At 54.3% G+C, this 27,753-nt stretch overlaps 4 protein-coding genes and 4 non-coding genes across 8 annotated transcripts; 3 read left to right on the top strand and 5 right to left on the bottom strand.

Moving 5' to 3' along the window:
• Window positions 1-4,992: 4,992 nt before the first annotated feature.
• On the top strand, window positions 4,993-5,662 carry ColSpa_02575 (uncharacterized protein; the record flags this gene model as incomplete). The annotated part of the gene is made up of 2 exons (XM_049268787.1): window positions 4,993-5,031; window positions 5,087-5,662. The coding sequence occupies 2 exons, from the start codon at window positions 4,993-4,995 to the stop codon at window positions 5,660-5,662; spliced, it is 615 nt and encodes a 204-aa protein (XP_049124744.1).
• A 506-nt stretch (window positions 5,663-6,168) lies between these two features.
• Window positions 6,169-6,240, bottom strand: ColSpa_tRNA_070. Its single transcript has one exon. It is a non-coding gene; the product is annotated as a tRNA-Ala (tRNA).
• A 6-nt stretch (window positions 6,241-6,246) lies between these two features.
• ColSpa_tRNA_069 lies at window positions 6,247-6,344 on the bottom strand. The gene is made up of 2 exons: window positions 6,307-6,344; window positions 6,247-6,282 (listed from the first exon to the last, which is right to left on the bottom strand). It is a non-coding gene; the product is annotated as a tRNA-Val (tRNA).
• A 7,628-nt stretch (window positions 6,345-13,972) lies between these two features.
• On the top strand, window positions 13,973-15,054 carry ColSpa_02574 (RCC1 repeat-containing protein C10F6.04; the record flags this gene model as incomplete). Its single annotated transcript, XM_049268786.1, has 7 exons — window positions 13,973-14,004; window positions 14,070-14,101; window positions 14,255-14,334; window positions 14,397-14,419; window positions 14,479-14,507; window positions 14,558-14,815; window positions 14,867-15,054. 7 exons carry the CDS (start codon window positions 13,973-13,975, stop codon window positions 15,052-15,054), a joined length of 642 nt encoding a protein of 213 aa, XP_049124743.1.
• A 4,014-nt stretch (window positions 15,055-19,068) lies between these two features.
• ColSpa_rRNA_009 lies at window positions 19,069-19,184 on the top strand. The gene has a single exon (XR_007414240.1). It is a non-coding gene; the product is annotated as a 5S ribosomal RNA (ribosomal RNA).
• An 815-nt stretch (window positions 19,185-19,999) lies between these two features.
• On the bottom strand, window positions 20,000-20,863 carry ColSpa_02573 (uncharacterized protein; the record flags this gene model as incomplete). The annotated part of the gene is made up of 1 exon (XM_049268785.1): window positions 20,000-20,863. The coding sequence occupies one exon, from the start codon at window positions 20,861-20,863 to the stop codon at window positions 20,000-20,002; it is 864 nt and encodes a 287-aa protein (XP_049124742.1).
• A 2,957-nt stretch (window positions 20,864-23,820) lies between these two features.
• On the bottom strand, window positions 23,821-23,936 carry ColSpa_rRNA_008. Its single transcript, XR_007414239.1, has one exon. It is a non-coding gene; the product is annotated as a 5S ribosomal RNA (ribosomal RNA).
• A 377-nt stretch (window positions 23,937-24,313) lies between these two features.
• ColSpa_02572 (uncharacterized protein) lies at window positions 24,314-26,267 on the bottom strand (the record flags this gene model as incomplete). Its single annotated transcript, XM_049268784.1, is given in 3 exon segments — window positions 24,314-24,553; window positions 24,568-25,484; window positions 25,538-26,267. 3 exon segments carry the CDS (start codon window positions 26,265-26,267, stop codon window positions 24,314-24,316), a joined length of 1,887 nt encoding a protein of 628 aa, XP_049124741.1.
• Window positions 26,268-27,753: the final 1,486 nt, after the last annotated feature.

Raw genomic sequence — 27,753 nt, 5'->3', positions numbered from 1 at the left:
CTCGGTGACATGCTTGCGTCCATGTGTCGTGTCTCTGTGAGATGCTGAATGACGATCCAGGACCCACGATCCGGTGGGCGGGTAAAAGGTTGGTGGGCGAGTGGACGACCCGGGCCCCGCTGATAGCCAGGCACGAACCAGACGGTCCAGACAGTGTGTGAGGGCCCCGGAAGAGCCCCATAAGTCGGCCAGTCCTCATGGCCCCTGCCTTGGCCACCTCGACGGCACCCCCTCGGGGGGCCATCCTGGCTCAAGAGGGCTACCGTCACTGTAACTGTGACACTCGCCGCCCGAGGGCCTCGCCTTGTTTTACCCCAGGCGATCCACGTGAAGAGAACGGGAAAGGTACCTCACACTACACACACATGGATACAAAATACAATAAAAAGGGCCCGACCAAGAGCAAAACGCGAGGACCGTCGGACGGGGGAATGAGAAAGTCGAGGGAGAAAAACGGACGCGCTGGAACAAAGTGGGAGACGGGGGTCCACTGCAGCCCAACGCGCCTTTCTTTTCTCCCTTTTCGCGTTTCTGACCTCCTCCTCCTCTTCTTCTGGGTCTTGGCGTGTTCGCATGCGGATTGCAGGGTGTGCTTATCGCGGCCACATTCGGGGTGTTGGTTGCTGGACGTCCTGGCAGGGTTTGCGCGCTTTTGCAGTCGGCACTTCTGAGTCGGAGCCGGGCAAGTTGCAAGTTGGCAGACACGACAGGTCTAGAAGGGGCTGCTTATCTGCACCGGACGAGAAACGCCCGGCATCTGTCACATCGTGCTCTGTCCCATTCCGTCCCGTCTGCCATGCTCCATCTAACATAAGAGACGGATGCTTCATCTGGTTGCCCTCCCTTCTCTCATCCGGTCTCTCCATCATCCCGCTCCACCCTCGCTAGTTCTCCAAGAATTTTGTGTTTCTTTTTTAAATCCTTTAACCGCAGACCGATGACGGCCAAGTTGAACTGTGCCAGAGACTGGGGCTCTTGATGCATCACAGACTGACTAGTATGCGGAAACAATGTTCGACGTACACACTCCTTCATCAGCACCACCGTCCCCAACACCATTTCTGCTCACAAATATGCTTGACTAGTTCAGAAGTAATCCCAGAGACGGTAAAAGAACCTCCTCGACGGGGAACCAATCATATTCAATTACAAACAAATATCCACACCACTAGACTATCGGGGATGTGTGGATATTGACACCCAGTGATCGTGGGTTGAGCATGGGTGAAGGGTTTGGTAACTATACTCCTAGCGCTGGTGGGCTAGTGGGATCGATCGAGCGATAACTCGGCCGGAAGAGTGAAAGGGAAGTTCAATGGTGTGAACGAGGTCCATTGACGAAAAAGGAGAAGAAGAAAAAAAGATTGAAGGAATGCTGGTGTTGTAAGAAACTGAGGCGCAATTTGGAAGAGGCGGCTTCGTCAACACTAGGCGCGGAGCTACCTCCGAAGCCGCAACCCCGAGAGGGGTCTGGTTGACGGCACCTGAGATGATACGTCGGTTTCGAGTTACGCAACAAGCAACACTCGCCGATATGAAATGGAAGAAGCATTTTCGTATGGGTGCGCTGCCTTCGCCAGATGAAGTCTCAGTACTGTACAGCAATCACCAGTGCGCTTGCAACACTGCACTGAAGCTCTATGCTGGTAGAAAGAAGTCGTCACCGGAGACGACATGGTCTGTCGTATACTTGGAGAAAGCAAGCGACCAACTACCAACTTTGTGAAGGTTGCAAAAGCAGCATGTCTAAAAACTTGGCTAACCGGTGTGGGCACTCATTATAGAATACATGCGGCTTGCTACGATGTTGTAATGTACTCAAGACATCCACCTTAAGCAGGGGTGGTGGTGGTGGTTGTGTAGTATCTAGAGGGGTGATGGCTAGTTGGGTGTGGAGTAATGGTGGGCTGATTCCTCGGCCGGAGTCGTATTTGGAGCCGTTGCCATTGGTCGCCATAGGGCTGGCTGGGGGTGTGAAGACTCCCACCGACTTGACGCATGTGAGTCGCAGGTTGAAGCTGCCGGGGTGAGATGGTAGTGGTGCTGGTGGTCGGCCTTGCAAAGAAAGCCACTGCCGCGCACTGGGGCGTACTCTCTGCGTTGGCATGCCTCGGCGCGCGCGCATCTGAAATCTTCGGTGGCCTCGGGGAATGGGAATGTGGGATGCCGGCACTTGCACGATGAAAGATCTCGATGTGCACATCGGTTATGGTAGGATGTTGACGATGTCGAGAAGTGCATCCCGCAAGTGGTCATATGAATCCAGGTCGTCATAGAAGCCTTGCCCCAGATAACGAGACAGCCACTATAGTGAGGTGCTTGGCCAGCATTCGGAGTGACGTGATTGATAAGAAACTGCACCATGAAAGAAACATGGAAAAGGCAAAGAGCAGGTTGCAGATGGCTTGACCGGGAGAGATCCTGCAGGGCCTATTGCCCTGCGGCGCAGACGCCGGGTGCGTGGGCATGGGCGAGCTGTTGCGCGACTGGCCGCCCGTGTCGCTTTCTGACGTGTTCTAGGCCGACTTGTCCTCGGTGTGGCAGAGAGCGGCGGTGGACGAATGAAAGCGTGCCAACGACATTTTCGAGTTGTGTCGTGTGGCAGACGGCAGCAGCCACTTGGAGTTGGTAACGCGTGGGAAGGGGGACTTTGGAGGATGGGGGGATGAGAACCAGCGCCAGCGACGGCGCGACGGCATGGAACGGCTCTTCTCGTTCCATGTGTCTCCCGAGACGGGGCCTTGACTTGATCGAAACGCTGGATGGAAGAGGGTGCAGACAGAGTGTGGTTGGTCGATCGCTGGCGAGTGCTCGTGAAAGGGGTGGTGGTAGACGTAGCTAGTAGGGTTGGCCTCACCGGTGAGGGGCAGCATCTAGGGACGGAACGAGACCGGTGAGAGCAGGTGAGTAGGATTCGAAGACAAGGGGGCTGTTCAAAAAATGAAGCGCAGGTTGCTAGTGGTGTGTACAAGTCGAGGATGGTAAGTACCTGTAGAGAGAGTTGGAACCGAGGTAGCCCGCCAAAGCTGGTTAGAGTGGCAGGGGAAGAGACGGAGGAACGGCGGAATGGAGGGAGGAAACTGTCACGTTCTGATTGTGCCGTAGGCCAAACTCTGTCAGTTGATCGGTTCGATTTCTGAAGGGCGAGTACTGCATGCATTATGCACCCAGCTTGAAATGAGCATTTTGAAGACCGTTGAAGAAGAGAAGATGATGTGTGGTGGCCGGTGACAGCTCACAGCGTTCCAATATTTGGTTCGCTTAATCGCCCGGAGGGTGTCGAGGTGGGCAGGAGCGTGGAGATAGCGGCCGTCGGTCTGGACTCCCTTCCTCTTCTTTTCTCTCTTGTCCCGTCTTGCCTATCTTGCGTATGGTTAGGAGGAAGGCGCGCATGTCGGCGATCCGGGCCCCGGTCCGATGGGTGGGGCCGGGGTGTGCGTAACCTCCACCGGTGCAGCCCCGACTACGGTCGTGCGACCCTCTCTCCTTTTTGCCCACTTTATGGTTGCCTGTAGCACGAGAGTGTAAGAGGGCACGGTTTCCACTGCAATGAAACTTGCGGGCGTGTTTGCGGCGTGGAATGGGCTATCATAACTCAAATATTTGAGGAAATGATTAATACTAGAGGGATATTCTTAGGCGTGTTGGGTTGCCTTGGAGTTGGAGCCGAACATAGCTAGGCTTAATCAGGTCAGGAGCGGATGACAGTGCAGTAGACCTTGGCGGGAGGCTTTTGTACGTGTTACGTTTGAGGGAAATAAGAAAGCGGTGTCTTTGCGTTTAGCCTCATGTTGAATGGCTTCAAACGCGGTCGAACTGCGGCATGGCAGTTAGCATTGGTGATGAATACATTCATGATGTTTGATGTATATTCTGCAAGTAATAGGATACAATTTTAGCCTTGACTCAAGGGAATACCAAGACGCGAAGTAACATTGATGTTGCTTGATCTCGACTTCCACCTAGCTAGCCCTGTTCTAAGAGAGTGATATGGTTGATTCATAAATGTGAATACCTTCCGAATTACAGATAACGCTCAATAAAATAGGTTAATACAGTCTTAAACCAATCATGCGGACTAATTCCCTAAGTTTCAATGCCTCAAGTATAGGGCACAGTCCCGTCAAGAAACTCACATATTGATAATATTCGGCTCAGAAGCCACGGGAGGACTGACCGGTTCATACAGAGCTGCGGTACAACTGCAGGCATCCAGCATAACCACCAGGTTTCCCTATTTTGGGTTGAAATTAATGCCCAGATGACTTTCTATAAATAGAGCTGGGCCGTTCGAGAATCTGCCGCCATCCCGTGACTGGTATCTTGATTGAACCATGTCATTCCAAACAGCATCCTTCCCAAATTGCCAAATCTTCCTTCAAGATAGACCTCTTCCGTATCGTATTTCTTGCTGGGAGGTCGAATCGAGGGCTGTGGTGACTAAACCATTGTATAAACTGCTTAGGGCTGCGTCCGCTCCTGGGTCTACGCTAATGGACATGAACTCGGTGATCGTAGGGACCAGGCACGGGTTCGAAGTCCGGTTCCAGAATGCCGAGGCCGCCTGATTTCTCGATCAATCGGCTTTAGCCTTTTTTTATATCAAGAGGGTCCTAGCCTGTATATACGCAGGCTGATGATAGAGTAGGTTGAGCAGTGCTGCAAATACTCATACATTGGCAAATATGCAGACACTGTTCGAACGTATCCAACCCCTCCATCAGTCAGTGAGGCCTGATGACATCGACACAGGCGTGCATGAAAGCGGACGGTCAAGCACCGAAGGGGAGCTTTCAAGCCAGTACAACTCAAAAGCAAGGGAAGCATATGAGGGGGAGCAGACCTACATCGAAACCCCTCGAAGAGGACCAGAGATAGTAGCGTCAATATTGTTTTAGGGACCAGCAACAGCTCATTGGCATATTTATACGAGATACACTGCAAAATGTACCCACTCGTGTCAGCAGAGAGGCTCGCCTCGCGGTGTTTCGCATGGAGGCCGAGCTCAGTAAATGGGTTAAGGAAACAGAGGTAAGTTTCCGACTCTACCAAGCGAGATCAAGAGATCACCCTGACATCTATCTAGTCCGGAAAAGCATGGAAGGAGTATAAGCGACAATTGGCAATGGAATACTGGGACAGTACTTTCGGGCCGATGCCGGGCATCTACGACCACCTCAACGACACGGAAGTCAGTTGGGCCGAAGAAGCAGTCCCAAGCAGCCGGGACAACGAAGTAGCCACCGCGGGCCGTCAAGCCATAGCGAAGAAGGTGACGGAGACCGCGTACAAGGAGAATTCGGGTAGTGACCACGGAGAAGACACCGAGGCGAGTACTCACGACGGCGACCGGTCTTGCTCGAATGCAGAGTTGTCTGGTTTGGACCAGGACTCAGAAGACGTCACCCTCGACGACGAGAGCTTACTATTAAGCCACGAATCCGGTGGAGAAGAGCACGATGCTGAGATCCTCGATGACTACGCCGATGTCCTCACCGGCCAAAAGAGCAATGCCCGCACCTACGAGGAGTACCTAGCTACTGAGAACGACACCAGGGTCGATACAGTTGGAGTCGCACCCGATGAGGGACGGTCCGACGACACAGGTGCAAACGCAACGGTTGAGGGTTATGAAGTCAGCAAACGCTATAAGAGGCAATAAAGCGCACCAGGGCAAGCTGCGCCGGTCTGCGCCATGAAAAGACTGCGAGAGGCATTGCGCAAGGAGAAGCAAGCCAAGCAGGGGCAGGAGGGAAGTAGATCTACGTCCAATGCTCTCTAGAACAGTCATAAGAACGAGGATTCTATTTTAGGAGTTTGCAAGACTGAGCAATACACATAAAATCCGTAACATCACTTCCCAAGAGGGGTATTCTTACGATTGAATATCATCCATCTGCTTCATAACGAAGCCTATTTGACCGTCGGCCAAGATGAAGAGACTGCAATTGTTTTTGGTTTATTTTACATGAATTGTCTCTGGCAGCTTTTAAGCTTTTGACCTTTCCAACGTGTTCCTTCTCAAAGCACACTGTCAGGGCCCGGCTTCCCTCTGGCCTACGCGCCTCCGCCTCTCACCAACAACTCTTACGAATTTCTCATGAAGCTTTCAATATATCACCCCAAAAAAATACAGCCATTATTGCTGTTAATGCGACTGGCAAAAGATGGACGATCAGGGAATCGAACCCTGGACCTACCGCATGCTAAGCGGTCATTATACCACTAAACCAATCGCCCATGGTATGATCTAGCCCGGACTTGAACCGGAGACCTTCAGTGTGCCCAGATCGAATTGACTCGAGCTGTTAGACTGACGTGATAACCAACTACACCACCAGACCATGTTTTGTTGAAAAACAAGTATGGATGTGTGTATATTAGGGCTGGGGCTCAATGGTCCAGGAGTGAGGATTGGAGCGGGGCGGGTCGATTGCGGAGCGGAGCCAGAACTGTAGCCACATTGCAAGCCGGATGCGGTGGGCCGGCGAATCCAAGGCCAATCAGTTCTAGTCCATTGTCTCGTCAGAGAAACCCGTCCTTTTTCTCTGGAACCAATTTGGCATCCTTGCTTGGGTATCTGCGGCTTGATACCAGGCTCGTCGTGGGCCTTATCTCACGGAGAGATGGCGTGGGGGCTGCGGCACCCAGCGACGTTTATCACGATGTCAGAACTTAACCAGGCCGGTCGAGGAAGGTAGGACGGCGTCCGGACTCCCCCTGTCATATGTGCAGACAGACGATACGACACGTTGAACCAATCCTGGCATCCGACCGTCTCGTATCTAGGTATAGAAACAGACTCACGTGGCAATCGTCGCATTTTTGGTTACTGTACGTTCCATGGCGACCCATAATCCGGACACGAGCTTGGCTTGGCCATGCCCTGGAGGAGTCGAAGGCATGCCACGCGACGTGCATGGATCTCAGGTGCAAGATCGGCGCTGCACGTGGGCGTGCCAATTCCGAAAGACGTGTGAGCCTCATTCCACGAGATGGACATGCCGTCCCATTCGAATTTCCTTCAGACCGCTGCGGCAGCATCTAGACGACGGCGCGTGAAGGTGAAGCATGTGGCGTGCGTTACCGGTCGTACAGACAACCGGCCACCTGCTTCGTCGGAAGTATTCTCCAATGAGTGAGGAATGCGAGGCGACAAGGATTTCTCCGAGACGGCATAGTGACGCAGAAAAAGGCCAGCGCCTCGGGCCCGGATACGAATGGCGACGAAGACCTCGTCCTCGAGCAGTAAGTACTTACAGCGTCAAGGCCTGTCGGGGCAGTCGTTCGTCAAAATGCCATCGCCGGGCCGCGACCGGTTCTCCAAGAGCTGAGCCGAAGACACTTTGGTACCCGTGGTACAGTGACGGACGCCGGAGGCGTTCGCCTGAGAACCCGCGCTTCCCGAGCTCGTGTTGGGTGTCTTCGATTGGATCGCCTATTTGGCGCCCTTTCCTCGATGGCGACCCCGCGACTTGTGTTCATGAGGGCTCGAGCTGTAGAGCCGAGGATTCTAACTGCTCGGGCCCCGAAACCCCCAACATAGTTGCGCTAATCAGCATGGTGTACCCAGAAAAGAACCGGTTTTTGGACGGCAGTAAGCCATTTGCGACAAAGACATCTGATAGAGTGTGCCGGACAGGAAGATTGAGCGTTGCGACAGTTAGTGGGAAGTGAGATATTTGGCGGGGATCCTCACGCTGAACTAGAAGATTAGCTCGTGTGATTGCAGATCCTCCGCATTGCATCGCTGGGAACCCCGTGGTAGTGCTGGTCTGGGCTGGCCTAGCATTTCTCAGAGGCTGCCGATGGGCGTGCGGCGTCCAACATGGGGGCGAACCACTGAACCCTGTGTTTGGCGCATGGCCGTCCTGCTCTGCCATAGAGACAAGTGGACGACAAGAAGAGGAACATCACTTCCCACGGCTTCAGCATCAGCGACAATTTGCCAGAACAAATATGTAGCATCACTTCCAAGATGAAGCCGAAAGGACCAAGAATTGGGGGCCAAGCATCAGGCGATCGACGGTCTGTGGTCGCATTGTCTTGGTTGGGGTGGTCAGAGGATTTAGATTTCCTGCCTGAAACTTTAAAGGTGGTCTGTACTAGTGTAATGGTTCAGTCCGTCTCATCTCAGCCACGTGGAAAGGTGAGATGGCAAAGATAGCGGTATGGTCTGAGCCCTTGAGTGGCAGAATCGATCAGAAGCGACTGAGGGGGATGGATAGTCATTTCGTTCTGGCTGTTGGAATAGAAGCACTTGGGAATGCCAATGCTGACTGTAATCGTACCAAAGTTGTTGGAAGGTATCCATCGACAACATTGCAATGACCGAGGCCAGGAGGCAAGCAGGGTATAGCCCAAGAAGCGAGGTTGACAGCTCATATAGGAAATGTGAATTAGGCCATGGTCCAGACGCCCTTTGCCAAGTCCGTAACCCAGCAGACCGGTTCGCCGGTTGGAGCAAAGCCTGTTCCTTTGAGAAAAGTGTCAAGCGACTCGGAGATAGGAGGGTAGGGATTGGCTCCTGGGTCAGATTACCCTGCATGGCTTGCAGATGATCGTGACTTGGGGCTCTCGAGGACCAACAGAAGGTGACGATGACGAAGAGGCCCTGAGCCATAGCAGACAATCGGCTCTTGCACTAGCTGCAGGACAAGATGGGTTCGGGCCATAAGCTCAAGTCAGGAAGGCATAGCGATGAGGAATTAGCCATAGTTGAAGTCTCTTGCTGTCGTCACTGGATGCCGTTACCGGGCCGGAATTGGTGCTGTGACGAAGACCATGGCGTGGCCGGGAGGGGGGGCGCGTCGAGCAACGAAACTCCGTCTGCATTTGCATCTGCGGCTTGGATTCTGGGGACCCCGGAATCCCACCAGTCGGTTCGCAGGTACAGATGCAGGGGCTCAATTTCGTTAAGGAGTCGATATCAGGCTATTTCAGCGAGAGCATCCTTTTCCTGTATCCTTGGACAACGAGACGATGGCGGAAAAGAGCCTTTGGTTGACATGATTGGCGAATTACCGATCAATTGACTCCCCCCCCCCCCCCCCCCCCCCCCCCCCCCCCCCGCAGCATTGTAGATTTACGTCTACCTTGGGTGTCCGGATGAGGCGCCAGACTGGTTGGTTTCATTGGACCGGAAATTAGAACATGTCGCGACGTTGCGATGTTGGGAACTGGAGCTCATCCAATGGGGGATATGTTCACGGCCATTGCCTCGGCTCCGAAGCAGGGTCAGCGGATGGACGTCTGCTGAGGCGTCCTCCCGAGGGGATCGGGTGTAGACATGCCCGTAACATATCCTCGCCTAAGGACACTGTGAGTGACTATCATGGGTCCAGGGGTGTGCTTGGCAGGTTGTGTTGGTTGAGCGACACTCTTGAGTATCGAGGGGGGAAGCTCGGAAGAAGTAGAGTAGATGGAAGAAAGAACATGGTTCTTGAGCGAGCGAGCGATGCTCGTTGCCCAGTGTGGTTGGTGGTGGACTGGAAAATTCTCAGTGCGGTTGCCGAAGGACTGGTGATCGGAAGAACCCCATCATGGGCTACGCAGCATTGGACGCCAACGTCGGCCTTTCTCAATGGAGTGCATGATGGCCTGCCCCTGGGTTGACATGGACAGGCTGCAATGCAGGAGAAGTCCAGAGAAGATGGTCAGTGTGGGTACCCGAGAGAGAGGGAGGGGGCGAGGGAGAGAGAAAGAGAGCGCGAAAATGAGAGATAAAAAGAGCTCCAAGTAAGGTACCCGTATACATGCAGGGCCGATTCCTCAATGGCATCGCACCTGCATGCATTCCGTTGCTTCGAGTGCGGCTGTGCTTCTTGTCCTTGGCCTGGTGTCACTGAGAGACAAGGATGGCAACACGGCAGAAGGAGCAAAAGGTGAGAGCTAAGGCGGTTCAAGCTGTGTGATATCGGCGAGGTGAAAGTTTGGTGTTGGAGAGTTGTGGAGGACACGAGGAACCTGTTGTGGGGACGTGGTTCCTAGCAATGGATGAATGCACCTTCATCATCCATGTCCTGATGATAGGAGAAGGCTCTAAGTGAGGATCCCCAGCTCGGGATAACTGGGGCGTTGTGCGAGGAGAGAAACTATGGTTGAGGCTATTAAGAGTATCGGTAAGAGCGTTGAGCGAGATGAGACGTGTGGCACGCGGTGATTGAATAGGTAAGTGGAAGGAGAGAAACATTTGGTTTAGTCAAGGACACAGTGACATTCAGTTGAGTTGGGATGAGATGGAAGGAATGAAGGCAGAGAGGGAAAGGAAAGAAGGATGGAAGCAGAAGCAGAAACAGCCGCCTTCCTAAAGGTTTCGGTTTGGGGGGCGGGTCTGTAGCCCAACTGACTTGACTGCGGCAACTGTTGTGCAGCATCGGTTTTGGACAGTATTTCCCATTCCCATCTGCGATGGTTCTTTATCTATCATTTTCCGCCTCCTCTCTTCACTGTTGATTGATTTTTGTCTTTGTTTTATTTTTTACTCTTGCACCTGCAGCTGCCCACCCCATCCAGTGTCCACCCGCAGAGCTACAAGGGAGGGGCAGCAGAAACAGAAACATCACGGGGTGCGCTAAAACACAACTCCTCGGCAATCCACCTACGACCTGAAATCCACCACACGTCCTGTCAACAGTCGAAAAAGGGCTCGAGAGCGGCCAGGGTCCCCAATACCGCCCGCTGTCTTCCACCCGAGAGGTCCAGCAGCAGTCGAGAGCCCACAAACCGTCCACTGCTAGTCGACTGCAACCCCCCAACCCATGGTTCCGCCTAGTCCTGGGCTCCTAGAGACACATGGGAGTTGGGAGAGGGATCTCACCACATGGGACGGTTGAGGAAGAGTCCCACCGCTCATGCAGGAGCTGCGTACGTGCGCGCTGCATCGCACTGGAGTCCGACTCTGGGTAACCGGCAGCCCGACCCTGACTCGCTAGATTCGGATCGAGCCCCGTCTTCCAGTCTTGCAGGCTTCTGAGCAGGCCGACCCTGGAAGTCCAAGGTACGGATCGCTATTCGTTCCATGCCACCAAGCGATGGGCCGCATGTCAAGTACAGATACAGCTGTGCACTTGCTTGCCCTACCTACTAATGCTCGAGGCAAACGCAAGGCTTCGTCTGCTTGGGCCATAGCGCGCGCCTGGGCGTGAGACACAGCACCTCTCTTGGGTCCAACACTACTCCTATCCAGTCGGCTTCAACCTCAACTCAAGCAACCAAGAGACGGCACGCCACCATCTTTGCTATTCCCCGTCCGCGGGGCGAGCAACAGCAATCACCCCATGGCTTACTCCTCTGGACCTTCCGCAATGATCCTCCGCCGCCGCCGCCATCTGGGCAGAATGGGGTACCCGCTTGGCCAATCGTTGGGATAACGAGATGTCGCCTACCAGGATTGCCAAATCGAATCCCTACCTCGACCACATCAACATCCGTTGGACCTGCCTGGCTTCACTTTGAACGGCACGCTTCCATTTTAGGAAACAAGGAAGAAACGAATAAGGGAGCGAAAAAAGCCAAGCTGGAACCTTTGGACGCAATCCCTTATCGAATCACACTAGACGAACGTTGGACGATGGCACTCGCATCAGCACAACGCTCAAGCACCAAACCCCGAAACCCCGCTCACTTCACACGAACGCCAATGACTTCCGTCAACATCAACGTCAGCTCAGTGGTCTTCCTTCACGGCCTGCGGCAGAGTGACCAAAGCTACATCGCCCTCCCCTCTGCCCCAAGGGGTTTGGGACCATCGACGACGTTGAAGCTACCACGCAAGCGTCCGACAGTAGCGTCAGCCTCTCTTGTTATTTCGAGACATCCGGCACCCAGGCTGCGAGACATTCCCAGATCCTTCTCTTGTTCCTCTTTTTCCTCCTTCTCGGTCTCTGGCTCCTCCCCGTGTGACAACTTACCAAAGCGGGTCTTAACATCATTCCCGTCCATACCGCGACTCCTCGTCCTCGTCTTTCCCCTGGCCTTTTATTTTTATTTATCAACATGCCTTTCCGTCGTTCCGCCAAGTCGTCAGCATTGCAAGCTTCTCCCGCTAACTTGCCCATCCGCCTGCCAGTCACCAGTCGCATCACCTACATCGCATCGCATCGCGTCCCATCACGTACCTTGCGCACACGCATCACTTACATCACCTTTCGTATGCCTACCCGCTGCGGCTGGCCTCTCAGCTGCGACTCGTCTTTTGTTTTTTTCTCTGCCTTTGCCGCCAAACAGACATCCTTGTCAGGAGCGGCATGCAACCTGGAGGCTGTGTCTTGCAGTGTGCAACGTTGGTCACCACCACATCTCAGCGCTCTCGTGGCCATCCCGCTGCCGCCTCGTTTTTCCTTCGTCCCAGGACAGAAACAACCTCAACGGTCTTGTTCCTTTGCCCACACAGTGATGACCTTCCTTTGCTTTACTCACTTGCTTCGCCTTTTGCTTCTTGATTGCTTTTTCCCGAAGCGCCTATTTCGAACAGAAATATCCCCCGGAAGTCGGCAAGCGAAACCAACCTTACGCACTAGATCAACGACTAGTTGGTTTGCCTTGCTCCAGGTGCACACCATTCGATAGCCACCAGCCAAAGCCCGACTTCCGCTATGGATGATGCTTCCAAAGATTGTCAGTTGTTTACACGTGCAATTATGGGCAAGGCAAAGCAAAGCAAAAAAACAAAAACAAAAGAAGGGATCGGCCACCATAGACGGCCACTGACCTCCTCCTTGCCTCTTGTGTACCTCTTGATACCCCCACCCTCCTTGCCTGGATACAACCATGTTCAGTCGGCCATCTCTCGCAGTAATCGTACTGTCATTCGGGATTGGTCTTCAGTGGTGGTTCGCCTCCCTCACGCTCCTTCAGCTCCAACTGTCCCAAGCTCCGGGGGGGCAGTACGTACCCGTCAAGGAGCTCTGTTGGCTACCATGCCTGACCTTTCACCATGTCGTCCCTGTCCTCATAACGCCCACAACGGGTTGCCGCTACCGCTACCGCTACCGAGTTGCCTACGGGGCTCCAGTTGCTGAAGGCGTCCAGGGTACAAAGTACCTCAACCTAGCGCACCCTGGCCGCAAGAGGCCCTTGCAGACAAGACGAACAAACCGCTGCACCAGCGACCTTTAATTGGGTAGTCTCGGAGAGATGGAAAAAGAGAAAGAGAGAGAGAGGAAGAGGGAAAAGGGAAAAAAAAAGAAAAGAGAGAGAGAGAGAGAGAGAGAGAGAGAGAGAGAGAGAGCTGGTTGGGACTCTAACTATTTCCCTGGCGGGTGGTCTATGTATGTTGCCTTCTTTTTCTTTTGCTTCCCTTTCTTTCTCCTCCTTCTCTTCTTCCTGTTCCGCCAAAAAAAAAACCCCGTGTCTCTGCTTCTGCATTTGCATTTTCTGCTCGCCCCCCGTTCCCCGTCAACTCCCTTTCCCCTCCCCGCCCCTTTACACCCCCCCTTCCCTCCTTGGTCTCCTTTGGTCCCCACTCTTCCAATCAATTCGGACGGGCCAGACCCAGAGCTCCCTGACCAGAGCCCCCGACTTTCAAACTTCGACTCTCCTGCGCTCCAACTACAATTGCATCCGGAACCCCCCCGCCATTCTCCTTCGTCCATGCCAGGTACCTTGCTGCGTCTCTGGAAATCGCGCTCATCCACCACCCGATATAGAGAGATTTACACGGCAGCCCGTAGCCTCGAGTTCGCTACCTGGCTTTCGGACCTCAGCACCACTCCGCCCTATTCCTCCGCCTCGCCAACAATCTATTTAACCTTGTTGTGGTCTCTTGCCGCATGAAGCGCCCATTGAGAAGTCACCACCATCCCGGCGGCCCTTCCTCAGCGGAAGACGACCAGCTGTTAAAGCGCAGCACCTCTGACCGACCGACCAACTCGCCTCGGCACCCCTTCTCGTTTTAAGCAAGGCCAGTCACTCACTCACTTTTTGCAAAGAGGCCAGCCCTGCCGTGAAAGGGCAACTACCTCAAGACATCATGTCACGCCAGAACAGGCATCACCAGTCATGGTACGCTCTCATTCGATTCTCTACCGTTTGGCATCCAAGGAACTGTGAGCTGACCCCCATTCTAGTCGCGAGCTCCACGTCGTAGTGCTGGGCGCTGGTGAGTCCTCGACAAAGCAGCCAGGTCGTCATGTGTGCATCCAACTGACTTTCCTCCAGGAGGTGTTGGGAAGAGCTGTTTAACAGGTGAGCACCACTCAGATATGCTGCCTGCAGTCACGTCGACTGGTCGGTGAACTAACCGCCATCATAGCCCAATTCGTTCACAATGAGTGGATTGAGAGCTACGATCCTACTATTGAGGACACATACCGGACGCAGTTGCAGGTTGACGTGAGTTTAATTTCATGTGGGTGCTGCCTGTTGCGACATATCACTGACTCCATTCAATGCAGGGACGCCAAGTCGTCTTGGAAATGTGAGTGACAAGATGTTTTCCGCCACTTGAGAGGCAACGCATCTAATATCTGGAGACAGTCTTGACACTGCGGGCACAGAGCAGTTTGGTAAGCAGCCACGGACCTTTTGTGATGCATCCATCTAATCTTGGATATAGTTGCCATGCGTGATCTTTACATGAAGTCCGGCCAAGGATTCATTTTGGTCTTCAGTATCACCTCGTCCTCGTCGATGACCGAGATCGAGATGCTGCGCGAGGAAATCACTCGTATCAAGGATGATGACAACGTCCCTATCGTCATTGTTGGCAACAAGGCCGACTTGGAAGAGCAGCGGTCTGTACCAAGACAAAGGGCTTTCGCATGCTCACAAATGTGGGATGCGCCCTACTATGAGACGAGCGCCAGGACCCGAAGTGAGTCCATGACGAGTTGACTTGCCGATATCTAGCTGACTTGATTCTCAGCCAACGTCGATGCTGTGTTCATAGATATCTGTCGCCAACTTCTCATGAAGGACGAGAAGTTCCAAAGCCAGGCCGCCCACGAAGACGATGAGCACGACAACGAGAAGAATCCCGGCCTTATGGGATTTGCCAAGCGGAAACATCGGCGAAGGAGGCGTCCCGACGGCCACCGATGCGTGATTTTGTGAGCGCTACACTCTTGTTTCCAGTCAACGTCATACTTTGGACCGAATCCGCCGCGCCCTGTTCTCAAGCAGGCTGCATTGCGCAGCGTATCCTCAGCTGCGTGAACATTGCTCAGTTTTGGTTTGATGTCATGGCGGCGCCCTTGCAGCAATGCTATCAACAGACACGGCCTCGTCCTTGTTGGCATGGCAAGGGGACGAACATTTTTTTATTTGGAATGACAACCTATTCCAAAAGACGATATTGTTTCCATCGGCAAAACATATCCCCTCACGATTTTCGATATCAGCCTCATGGCATTGTAGCATTTCGACTTCGGATGTCGATACGGCCTCTTGTACGCTTTATGACCTTTCGATTTCCCATTCACGACAGCATGCTTCGTTTCTACCTCGAGCATTGCAGCAGCAGGATTTTTAGGCACTGCACACAGAACTGCATGTGTGATATTGATAACTTTCATTTCTTTCCTCTCACTTTCTTCTCATGCTTTTTTTTTTTTTCTTCATCACGAAGGGATGACTTTGGACAAAGACCCACCACCGACATATCTTTTTCCTTTCTATCTTCACCATTTCCATCATAGGGACAGAGACAGAGACAAAACAAAACACTACGGGGACTGGAGTTTCAAGTTTCAAACCAAGATTTCGGTTGAACACGGCTCATGGGCGTTCGGAAAACAGTGGCAGTCCTGCAAAGGGATCGAGACTAGCAACAGCCGTGGCCTTGGCTGGGGGGAGGTCTTGTTTCCTCCCCAAGAGGCGAGAATTGACGGTATTCTTGGCCTCATTACGATACCGAAAGCTTTGCTGTTCATCTTCTTTGACAAGTGAGAGAGGAATGTGATCGTGACGAACTGCCATGCCAAAGCATGTGACTGCCGTAACTTACATACCACATTCCACTTCGAGCTGGAACAAGCTTACGCATCTTCCAAGACCATTTAGTCCACGCCAGCCCGCGGCCTCCATGATACGGCTGATTAATCTTCACTTCTACGGCCTCCCAGCCCATCGCCTCCGGCCATGTTAGGACCACGTGGTTGAGAACTCCTCTGGACCGGTTTTTGAGGGCGCGCCACTTGGACGCCTTGTTCTGCTTGCTGGAACCGCATGTGCGGGAGCACTGCGACGATGCACACCGGGGCATCTCGTCGGGCTTGCTATTCTCGGCTTCTCCCTGTCCGCAACGCCACTGATCGGGTCTGGCGTATAAATGTGATGCCGAGGCTGAAAGGCCCGTCTATTGCAATCCGACCCGGCCGTCGACTCGGCTACGCACCACTTCCCCGCCTTGTATGTTCAGGACTGGCATTCGAGTCGGGCTCGAATGGGAAGGAGCTTTGCGCTTCCGCAGGCCACGCGGACTTTCGGGACTCTTGTCCAATCTTCGCGAGGAAACAAGCCCCGGGCCCATATCCTTCTGCCGTGGGAGATGCGACCCGGCGTCGAAAGCGGCTGGGACTTGCGCACCCTGTGTGCATCCTACTCACCAAGGCGGAGCTGAGCCTATCCAACGAACCCGTGGGGAAGACGCTTACAGGAAGCATCTGTCTTGGTCATGGACTGCTTGGAAGTCGGACTCGAGAGAAGCTTTGCTACCGGTAGGTCAAGCGAGACCCCAGACTTTGCGCGACGGTATACGGGGACTTGTGTTGTGCCGAGCAAATCCTTAGCTACTCGAGTTGGATGCCCGATCACTAATCCCGTATCTCTGATGTCTCAAAGTCCGCCGAGCCAAGTCCGGTTGCGGAAACCTTTGTCCTTTCGGCTTCCCGTCTCTCGATGTATCGGCGTATTCCGGGAAGGGGCGGAAGGCGAGAACGACCCATGCTCGTTTAGGCTGTAAATGTTGCATTTCGCGATTGTCACGTCCAGGCCAGTCCTGTAGCAAGAGTCGCCCGTGTACCTCGTCCAACAAGATCAGCCGTCAATAGGCGCTCGTTATATACAACAGTTACTTATCTCGAAGCTTGTCGGTTGTGCCTCGTATGACGGTGTCGTTTCTACCCAGGAGTGTCTCCCTTGATATGGAGAGACAGATCTTGAAGAGGCTGATACAAGATAGGAAGATAAAGACTGGATTCATTTCCTGTGGCTCGTCGGCTCAAGTAATATGAGTACCCTTCAACGTCACGATTACTACAAGTTTCTGACATGGTCTCTCTTCTGGGAGTGCGACGGCTTACCCCCGTCAGTACTTCTCTCTAGTCCATGCAGGCGGTCCTTACGTTTCGGTCACTCCGATGGCCATATCTTCACCGCTCGTTGCCCACCGACCCAATCTCTGATATCTAGTGTTTCCAGATATATTCTGTAAGATAAGGGGGGCGGCGCTGATGACTTTCACGAAGCGCGATTCAAGAGCCATCTCGGCGACAGCCCAAGGGAGATGACGCCGGAAAAGTTCGATACAAGAAGCTTGGATTTGCATCGTTTGCTTTTCATATCGCTAAAACACAGGCTCAGATACGTCTGTTTCTAAAGGTATCGTCAGGTAGTCGATAGAAATTTGAGAGCTTTTGGTGAACCTCATGATACTAATTGCATGGGAGCAACCTCGTGTACCCGAGAGCGCTGACACTTTTATTCAAGCGTCCCAACCACATCCTAGGCGTATAAGTGCCTCTTGTGGTGAGACTGACAATGCGCATTCAAGTCTCCGCGCTTGGCATTGGATCGTGTACGCGCCTATTTCTATACATTGGATGCGGCCGTTGCGAGGTCAGTTGATCTTCAGTCTTATCATGATCGACGCCGTGATCAGTCTTGACGGCAGAGTTTACATGGGGTTCATCTTTGTAAATTAAACGCATAAGGCGCGGTAGTACTCAGGCCAAACCTTAAGACTAAGGGCGCGGCCAAGCAACGAAGCGCCTTTTATTTTCTTTCCATGGCCATGTCTCTCCGTCCCCGGTTATCTAGTTTGGACCATACGGACGACGCATGACGCGAAATGATGGCCACGAGTTCCATGCGGCCTGACTCGGCACTTCACGTCGGCCGACGTGCTCTGCCTGAGAGCAGTCCGTCAAATGCGGGCTATGGAGTCATCTATCGGACGTCAAAACAGAGCTGAAGAAGGCATACGTAGGACAAAGTGAAACTACTTAAGCCCTTGTACGGCTTTTGCAACCAAACAGTTTCTCGTAGTGCCTATCAGGCATCACACTTGTCTGGTTCATCCCGCCAAATACGTAGAAAACGAGGATATACCGTCCGCATACCCTTCCAACAACGCCATGTAAGACCATCAACACGGGAAAGCTTTCGAGTATCGAACCGAACCATGTCGCTGATGAAAGAGGGAGTACAGGTCCGGATGAAAAGCACACATCTAACTCAACCAGGAGACTCGGGCATGTGGTTCCGCCAGAATACTTGATGCCGACTGAAGTCTAGGATTTGCAGAAGTCCCACCTAAATATCAACCGGCAGCGTTCCTGCCATGACTGCTTCATCGCTCCATGAGCAGCCTGACGTTCGCATATACTCACCAAGAGGGAGCCGCCTGGACACAAGTCGAAGTACATCAAGCCGCTCTCTCACCAGTCCGCTTTCCCGTCCCTCATATATTTGAAGTATTCATACGAGTATCATAGCAGTAGGCCCCTGCCAGGCGTTGTACATGGCGTGACACTGCGGGCTGCCACGGCCCCGTATACTCTCCCCTGACTTGCAAAGTGAGCCGACTCGGTATATAAAGCAACCCCTCCTTTCAGCGAGCGCCGCAAGTCCAACCGCTTCCGGCTGTGTGATGTCTCTCGTCACTCTAACCATGATGTTCCTAACCTCCCCCAAGAAGTAGAGTCACCACTAAGGGGCTCGGCCGTGAACGAAACGGCACTCAGCTCTCGCCAGACCGCGTCTTTTGTCCACGTCTCCCCTTGAATCAGCCGCGTCCACACACTTCCGAGAGGCGGTGAAGGACAATCGCAAACATGTGACCCATCTCTTCGTACAGACGCGCATCCTACAACGAGTGGGTCTGCCCACGTTACAGCCGCGATCTCGTGCATCCCTCGCATCTTCCGAGCGCGGTTGCCACAGCTACTTGGACGTGACATACATCCTAGATTCGCCCGCGATGAGCTCGACGCTGCCCGCGTCTCCTTCTGGCTTGCCTGCCGCTCTCGCCCGTCCGAGGGCTGGGGCCTTCCGCGAAACCTTGGTCGGATTGTAACTCCGTACCACTCGGCGAAAGGAAACTTGACCGCGGCTTGCGGCGGCCGCGGGGGTGTTGGCCTCACTTTTGCGTCCGATGGTTTTCTGAGCAGGTCCTTGTAGTCGAGCAGCAGGTTTGCCGCGTTTCGTCCGGCCAAGGTCCTCCGAACTCTGGACGGGTTAACATGCCCCAGACCAACCGGCCAAGCGAAGGCTTAAATCAAGTTTACTCTCACCTCCCGACAACTTGCATATGCGGTCCTCCCTTTCGACCAGACCCGGTGTCACTTACTCTTGCTTCGGTCGACCCGCCGTCAGCACATGCCGTGTACCATAGTATCGAGCCGGGTTCACGGATGAAGAACATGCCCATACGACGGTTTGGAATTGACGCTTCATATCATTCAGTTTCATAGGCCGCCCTTCTGAGGCGGCCAAGCCTTCGTCTATAATCCCAAAACTGGTAGTAAACACACCGGTGCTCTCCCTTTCCGTTTGTTCGCCCCTCCATGACTGTACTCCATGTCGTGTTTTCAAAAGACATTAAACGCCGCTCTCTCGAATCCTCCCCCGTTTCTCCCGCCTCAGCGACGCTCAATCGACCACTCAGCAGGAACAAAGCTGAGGGATTGGTATGAATACAAAGAAGAAGAAGAAAATGGCGAGAGAGAATATGTAACGTTGGGGTATCGGTGAAGCAATGTTGTCGAAGAGCCGTATTGAGAGAAGCCGGGCCGCATCGTGGTGTTGCCTTGTTCCAGGCTACGTCGCGCTCGCACTCCTAGAAGTTCGGCGGACTCTGTTGTGGCGGCCGCTTGTCGTCCTTCTGGTTCACCTTGACCACGCCAACCAAGATACCCACCACCAACGCAACGAGGAACAGCAGGACGACGCAAAGAATACCGGCGAGGATGCCAAGCTTCATCTTTCTCCGCCGCCTCGCCTGCGCCACGGGACCAAGCTGCCCAGGGTTGTTACCGTAGGCCGGCATGCCACCCGTCATGGATTGCAGATATGTACGCGGCCCGCCCCGTTCCCCTTGTCCCGGCGTCGCATCGGCGAGGTGCGCAGCCGCCGGCGCCGGTGACTGCTGCGACGTTCCGGTATAGTTGCTCTGAGGCCGGGGAGGATGCGCCCCGTTCTGCTGCTGGTGAGGTTGCTGCGCGCCGAGGAGCGCGGTCTCTGAGGGGTTCGGCGACACGGGGTCTCGTGGCGTCGGGGGATTCGTGCCCGTTCCCGGCCTTGAGGCGTCATACGGCGGCGGCGGAGGCAGGTTAGGGTTCGCGGCGGACATGCCGTCTGGACTCCAAGGGGTTATCGGACCACGAGCGGGCGAGTAGGCGCCAAGCAACGGATCGTGAGTCGGTGACCGAGCCCAGCCCTGCGGCGATTGGGCGTTGCTGCTGCCGCCGTTGTTTGCGCCGAGGCTGGTGTTGTACGACTGGGAATAGCGGGCGTTGGGCATGGCGAGCTTGTCGTCGGTAGGCATCGTCGGGTCGGAGGGTCGGTAGGACGAGTCTGACGGGTATGCGGCATTGCTAATGGAGCTGGAGGGGTGGCCGGCCGGGGAATAGTTGGAATCGGCGGGGTATGCAGCGTCGTCAATCGAGTCTGACGGGTGGTGGTTTTGCTGGTTGTAGCTCATGATGGGCCAATGTGATTACGGGGTGATGCCGTCTAGAGATAATGGAAGGTGGCTTAGGAGGGGACTGAGATGGGATCAAGTTGGACAGGAGAGGGGACGTCGTTATTCAGCCGCCTAGAGTCCAATCCAAATCCGGCCAAAACCCTTCAAGACAAGACTAGAGGGACTGAAGGCGTCAAACCGGCAGGTTGGCGTCAGGAGCCTGAGAGGGGGGGAGAGAGAGATGTTTGCGCGTCGATGAAGTCCTCAATTGGGCGTCGGCCTTGAATTCAAGCGATGAGCAGTATCGGGTGAGAAAGAATGGAATGACAATTCAAGGTGGATGAAATTGTCGAGGCAGTAAGCGAGCGAAAGGCCAGTCCCTCTGATGGGCAGTAATGAACGAATGAGATTGAGGTGAGGTAAGGCAAGGTGAGGGTGAGGGAGAGGACGGCGCAGAGGAGTGAGAGGTGAGGAAGGAGGAGTAAGACGCGAGAGTGAGGGACGCAGAGAGGGAGAAGCAGAGGAAGGGGTGCCCCGGGATGCGCAGCCCGCCCACTTGCGAGTCGAAAACCAGTCAATCAAGTTGCCGACTTCTCTGCCAGAGTCGCAATGTCCAGGTCAGGTCCAACAGGGCGCCCGCCGGGATTAAGAGATGGTGGTGGTGCAGCAGAGCGGCAGAGCTTCCCACCGCCGCAGGATGAGAGTGTACCACTCTCGCTGGGCCGGCCGAGTGGGTTCTGTTGCTATTCATTGCCACATCGAGGGAATAAAAAAAACTAACTCGCAAAGGTCCTCCGCGGCAGCCATCTGCGCTGATGGGGGTAAGGGTACTTGCTTCTCTCCCATCCGGGGATGGTTCGTCCTTTCACAGCCTCAATGGGCGTCGCTCGTAGGCTCTAGCCTGTTGGCAAGGGGTTTCGAGTGTGGATGGATGGATAGATAGGAGGGACGGACGGCTACGGTAGATTCTACCTTAATTCTTCCTAGAGGCTAGGCGAGTGCGTGCGAGCTACGGCTGCAGGGAAGCCAGAGCCAAAGTAGCATCGCGCCGCTCTGGCGACACGATAGCACGCGTCCCCTCTGCATCGTCAAGCCTCTTTCGGATCACTCTCGAGGTCGGGGATATGGGAGGGGGGCTGTGTCCCATCCTCTGTGCACTGCAGACATGGATGACAGACATGCAAAGTTGACGGCAGATCAGTAATACGGACAGACGACAGACAACAGCCCGGGGCCCTGCGGTCCAGAACAGATGATGGGTTTCAAAAGACCCGACGACCACTGACAGACATCAACTCTCCCGTCTGACAAGTTCTGGTTCTCGGTCTTGCTTCCCACATTGTTATCACACCCCCTCTGTGGACAACGGCCCCTCGAACCCGCCTTTCTCTCGCCTTGTTCATCGTCATTCTTCCATAGACCCCTGCCCTCTTACAATAAAAACTCCACTCTAAATGGAAGGCTGCGGCACCTGCAGCCAGGCACGGGATACAGGTTGGTGGGGAGAGGGAATGCGGAAACCCTTGCTCTGGCACACACCCACACGCTTCTGCGCCTAGAAAGGGGCATCCCCACGCTAAGAGAGGCGAGCTGGTCAGTGGTTACTGGCAACGGGGCTGTGTTCCATCCACAAGACCTTGCAAAAGCTGCAAAGGTATAGCCGGCCTACATGCCCCCCTGGACGGGGGCACGCCGCCATTCACGACCGTGTGTCAACGTTCGGCAGTGGTCGAGCAACCAGGGTCAGAATCAGCACTGTAGCGGTGGTCTAGTCGCCGCCGGGCATGGACGACGGTGCCGTAGTGTACGGTGCAGTCGTTACAAGCATCCAAAACCCAGCAAGGTCGAAAGGGGGGATAGCAGCGTGCAAGTTGGGCGACTCCCAAGGCGCGATAGCGATGCGAGCCAAGGAGAACCTCATCTCACCTGTAACTCTCCAATCCTCAACCCGCCCTCTCTTTGGGTCTTGGCTTACTTTCCTCGACTTAAAGTGTCTTTTACTAAGGTTCTGGAGAAGAAGCGGAAAAACACGCTGTTCTGGATTCGTTCTAGCGCGACTTTGTTCCGCACATCGTAACTTCCGGGCCCCAACTCGACGGCTGGGGGGTTATAGGCTTTTCTGTTCCGAGAGCAGCAGAAGATCCGCATCAATGACCTCTTCAATATCAAAGAGAGAGAGAGAGAGAGAGAGAGAGAGAGAGGCCTGCAAATCCTCAAGCCTCGGGTCATCAGCCTCATTTGACAAACTCTCTTGTGTCAACCAAGACGTCGAGTACCACTGTGTCAATGTGTCATTCAGTCACCTGTCAACGGACACATTGCCAAGTTAAACTAAACTCCTCGCCGGTGACCATCTTCGACGCCAAGAGTTTGCTGATCCTATCAAAGGGATGCAGGCCATGGAATAAACTACAATGAACAACAACAGGGCCAAAAAAGACCGCGGCACACCCGTCTTCCCATGAACCTCATCAAAAGACGCCCACTCAATTAATCTGAGGAGACCGAACAACCCACTAGTTACCATCATGTCCCCCCCCCGACTCACAAGCAGAACCCTACCCCAAAGCTTCATTTGTGGGACCCTCCTCTTGCCTTTCCCAATTCCCGCTCATTTGGACGGTGGTTTTGGGCCACCACTCTGCGAGGCACAGAGTCCAAGGCGGGCGATTGCAAGACAATCGGTAATCAGAGACCAGAGGTCGGCCTTGACTCCGTAAAATCAAGCACTCGCGGCGATCCCGATGGACTTGGGTATCTACCCGTCCGGTGCAATATCCTCCTGAGCCTCCATAGTAATAGATATCGCGAGCAGCAGATTCAAAGTCCACATACTCAGCCTCGCAGCATTCGGATGGGAACTATCAATCATGGTAAAAATTGATGTTATGTATATTGTAGACGTGATTATGTCTCGATTGATAACAATGGTATCTGCACTCCCTCTTGGGCTACCCACCATTCTCAACGCCCTCGCTGACGTTACTCGTACACGAACGAGATGCTTCGCTTGCCAAAATCCTCCGCTTCCCAAAAAAAAAAAAAAAAACCACAGATGGATCTTTTATACAACATGGTTGGCCGGCGTACCTACATCCCTCTCATACTGCTCGGGCGCTCTTTTGGAGAGCGCCCCGTTGCCTCATTAAGCGTCAAAACTATATACATACCTCTCACATGTCGACACGCCGGCAACAACCATGATTTCCAGCCCTTCCGCCGTCCCCTCAACGGACTGTCCTGCCTACTGGAACGCCTCCGGGTATAGTAATAAGAAAATTGACCAAGTCCACCGAGTTACCTCCACCAAGTGTGACGTTCAACGCCTGATTGGGTGTGACTCCGCCACCTTGTTGCCGACTACCCTGGTCAGCAGTGGTGAAGAAACGCTGAAGTACAGACTGTGCCGTCGTTGCCGCCGTCAGGGTCTGCTTTTCCAAGATGAGAAGAACCGAGACACGGGCAAAATCAAGTGTCTCTTCCGTAACCGTGAATGTAGGGCTGGGCGCTGGCGCGGAAGACACCGGAATCGAGGGAAACAGCGGACCCTGGGGAGTTGCTGTGGTGTTCGTCGGCGGAATGGTGGTCACCGGCGGAGGCACGAAGGACGTCGTCTCGGGCAGCGCTGTTGAGGTGGACGCTATTGGAGTAGACGCTGTTGGAGTAGACATCCAAGGGACCGTAGCCCACATGGTCGAGCTGGTAGCGCTGATGGTTGTAACCCGGAAGGGACCCGAAAGCGTCGTGAATCCGCCAACGATGTCTGGCGATGGGCGGAGATGGCCATCGGGCAGGTTGATGCCGATCGTGATGGTAGCCGCTTCCCCGGGGCGAATGGTAATGATCTGCACCGGAATGGCAACGTTGGCTACCGCATTACTGCCAGAACTGGGAGTGCCTGTGCGAGACGAGCGTCCGTCAAACGTGACGAGCGAGTTTTGCGCAATGCACGACAGGCTTTCCGTGTTGAACTTGGCTAGAATGTCGGTTCCGTCCAGGGGGATTGAGAAGTTCGTCTGAGCTTGTTGAAGCAGCCGTGGTACCGCCTGGCCAAGAGTGACATTACTGAAATTAGTCGAGGTGGAATTCCCCATGAGGTTTGCGGTAGTGCATCCTGTGGCTCCGGCCACGGCGCAAGTCTGCCCGGTAAACCCATTGATACAAATGCACGAGCAAACGCCTTGAGATATGACATTCGTTCCGCCGTTTTCGCACTTGAGCTGGTTTTGACATTGGGATAAAGCCGGCTCTGCTGTAGGAGGGGCACTAGTCCGGTTACGCCTGAAGACGAAGAATTCGAGGGGAACTACGATAGCGGCGGCAATGATGCCCAATACGATGATGACAATGACGATAAAGGCCCACAGAGGAAGACCGCAGCATTTTCTGCGGCGCCTGGTTGACGACACCTCATCGTTATCGTCATTGGATTCGAGTCTGGTCAGTGGGGACCCCCTTGCTGCCATCGCTCGAGTTACGGGCTGCGGAGTGCTGCCTCGACTGCCAGGTGCTAATGGCCACGAAGTAGTAGAGGCTCGTCTAAACCAGCTGCCCCTATTCGGCGGGTTAGGAGTTGTAGCCGCAGGTGGAGGAAACGCGGCCAACATGTCGGACAGGCCTGACTGATGCTTTTCAGCAGCTAGAGCGATGTTAGCCGTTGTTGTCAATAAAGAGTTCGGCTGGTCAACTTACAAGACATGGTAGACACTTGTTGCTCCCCCTCGCGCCCGAATGCCTTCTCGTCTGGCCACACCCCGTCGTCCATCTCGAATCGACTCGCAGGTCTTCGTCCGCGGTCAATCAGGGTAGCTAGGCGGGTTGCACGCTTGATGAGGTCTGGCAGGCTGGTCATGCTACCCCTGGACTCCATCTCCCTGACCGAGTCCATGTCGAGTCCGAGTTTTGGCGGGCGCCGAATAGCTGACAAGCGGTTGTATGGTCGCGGCGATGGTGTGAATTTCCTCGTTCCTGTCGGGTCTGTTGCGCTGGCAGCAGCATAAGCGCCAAGCATTGCATCGGCCGTGAGCGAGGGCGTGTTGGCTGTGCCGGCCATGGTGGGCACTGTACCGGACGAGCTGGAACCCTCATAGTACGCCGTTCCACCATCAAACGGGCTGACGGGGAGTTTCATAGGACTGGGCGACGCCCGTGACGGTTCCTGTAGTTGTAGTTCCTGTCCCTCCTGCGGCAATGGATCTCCGCTGCTCGGTGCTCGATTCATGACGATTGACGGCTTCGACATTTTGCCCAAACTCGCGCTCCTCACCAGCTTGCTCTCGTCGCCTACGTCGCCGCCATACGGCGATCCGCTGCGACGGCTCATCTGGCTATCTTCGTCTCCGGTAGAATACGCATCGTCGTAGTAGTCGTCTGGATATCCCGGGCTGTATCCTGGTGATTGGCTGCCCCAGCTCTCCGGCATTGCGGCGCTGGAAGCAAATGAGGTATGCGACCTAGACCGTGGACTCTCTTCGGGAATCGGGGAAACGAATGAGGCATTCGAATAAAAGGACGAATCACCTCGACGCGACGAGGGCGGCGGACCTAGGGTTACACTCCGTCTTGGCGGCGCTACCGGTGGCGGCACGGCGACGGGCGGGACGACTGCCGGCAGAGGAAAGTCTGGTATCGATCCGACTGATGAGAGAGATGACTGTGTGTGTCTTGACGACGGGGTAAGCGGGCCAGATGGCACATCCTGGCTTAGGATTGATTCTCGTCCGCTTTGGGGGATGTATTGAAATACGGGAGTGTGGTCCTGGACGCGTGAGCCGTCCAAGATGGACGGCACTCTGCTCGGACGGGGAGGCCGTTGCGGTGGCGGTCCACGACCCGGAGGGGGTCGGTAAGGCTGGGCATCGGGGTTGGTTGTGGGAGACGAAATCGGTCCAGGCAGCGGCCATTGTGGAATCTGCGTCGGTCGAGATATGGCGACACCGATGCCTCCGTCCTTGTTCTGTAGTCCTGCCGGGGGTTGCGGTCTCGGTATACGTGAGGTCGTGGGTTCGACAATTTGTCGTCGTTCTGAGACATCCGTGGGACTGTCTGGATCTTCTTCCATTATTGGGAACCTCGTGGCACTCGGCGGCGAGTTTTGCTCCCTCGGGAATCCGGCTTGAGCCCGCTCTCTCGCGCGCCTGACGGATCCTGCAACTGGCGGTCGATCCATATCTCTTCCATATTGGGGTTGACTCATTTAGTACTCGTGAATTCGGTCCAGCGACATCAGAGTTTCGGGTTTCCGACTTCCTGCTTTCGTTTGTTCTTTCCTTTCCAGAGTGCCTGCGTGTCCAGGCACGGCAAATAGACCATTCGCTTTGCAGTATCACCTAGCTGCAGACTCTACAACCGTGGTTTCTGCGGGCGTCTGAAGTTTTGCTAATGCGGCGTCGCTTTCAAAGTTGCCCAAGGTGAAGCCCGTATAGGCTCGAATCGGCAGTGTTATGACTGCAGGTAATCGACGCAGCTTCGCGGACAGAAACGACTGGCGGTAGGGTATATCAAACGAATGGTCGCTCAACTCTATTGTGAAGCGGTGTAACTATGCGAAGTTGGAAAACAGGACCCAGGCCTATTATGAAGAATCGAAAGTCTAGCAGCGCTGAAATGCGCGGTCGGGTGGCGACAGCGACGAAAGAAAAAGAACGAAACGAAAAGGGCGGCGAAGGAACGAGCTGCGTACGCAAAGGTAGCAGGATAGTTTAGAAACTGGATGGATTAATTAGAAAAGCAGAGAATGGAAAGACACAGTGGACGATCTATCGTGGAGAAGTCCAAGTCAGTACGGGGAACAGCATGAAGGGGTTGAGAAGAGTAGTAAGATGTCAGAAAGGAAGAATGAAGCAGCACGGCCAGCGAGGGAACCCGCCCAGCAACAGGAACAGGAGATTCCCGGTGGTTCGGGAGGG

This window comes from Colletotrichum spaethianum (genome assembly GCF_022836535.1).
Source record: "Colletotrichum spaethianum MAFF 239500 DNA, contig05, whole genome shotgun sequence".
Taxonomy (NCBI): domain Eukaryota; kingdom Fungi; phylum Ascomycota; class Sordariomycetes; order Glomerellales; family Glomerellaceae; genus Colletotrichum; species Colletotrichum spaethianum.
This window is presented reverse-complemented; position numbering and strand designations above follow the sequence as displayed.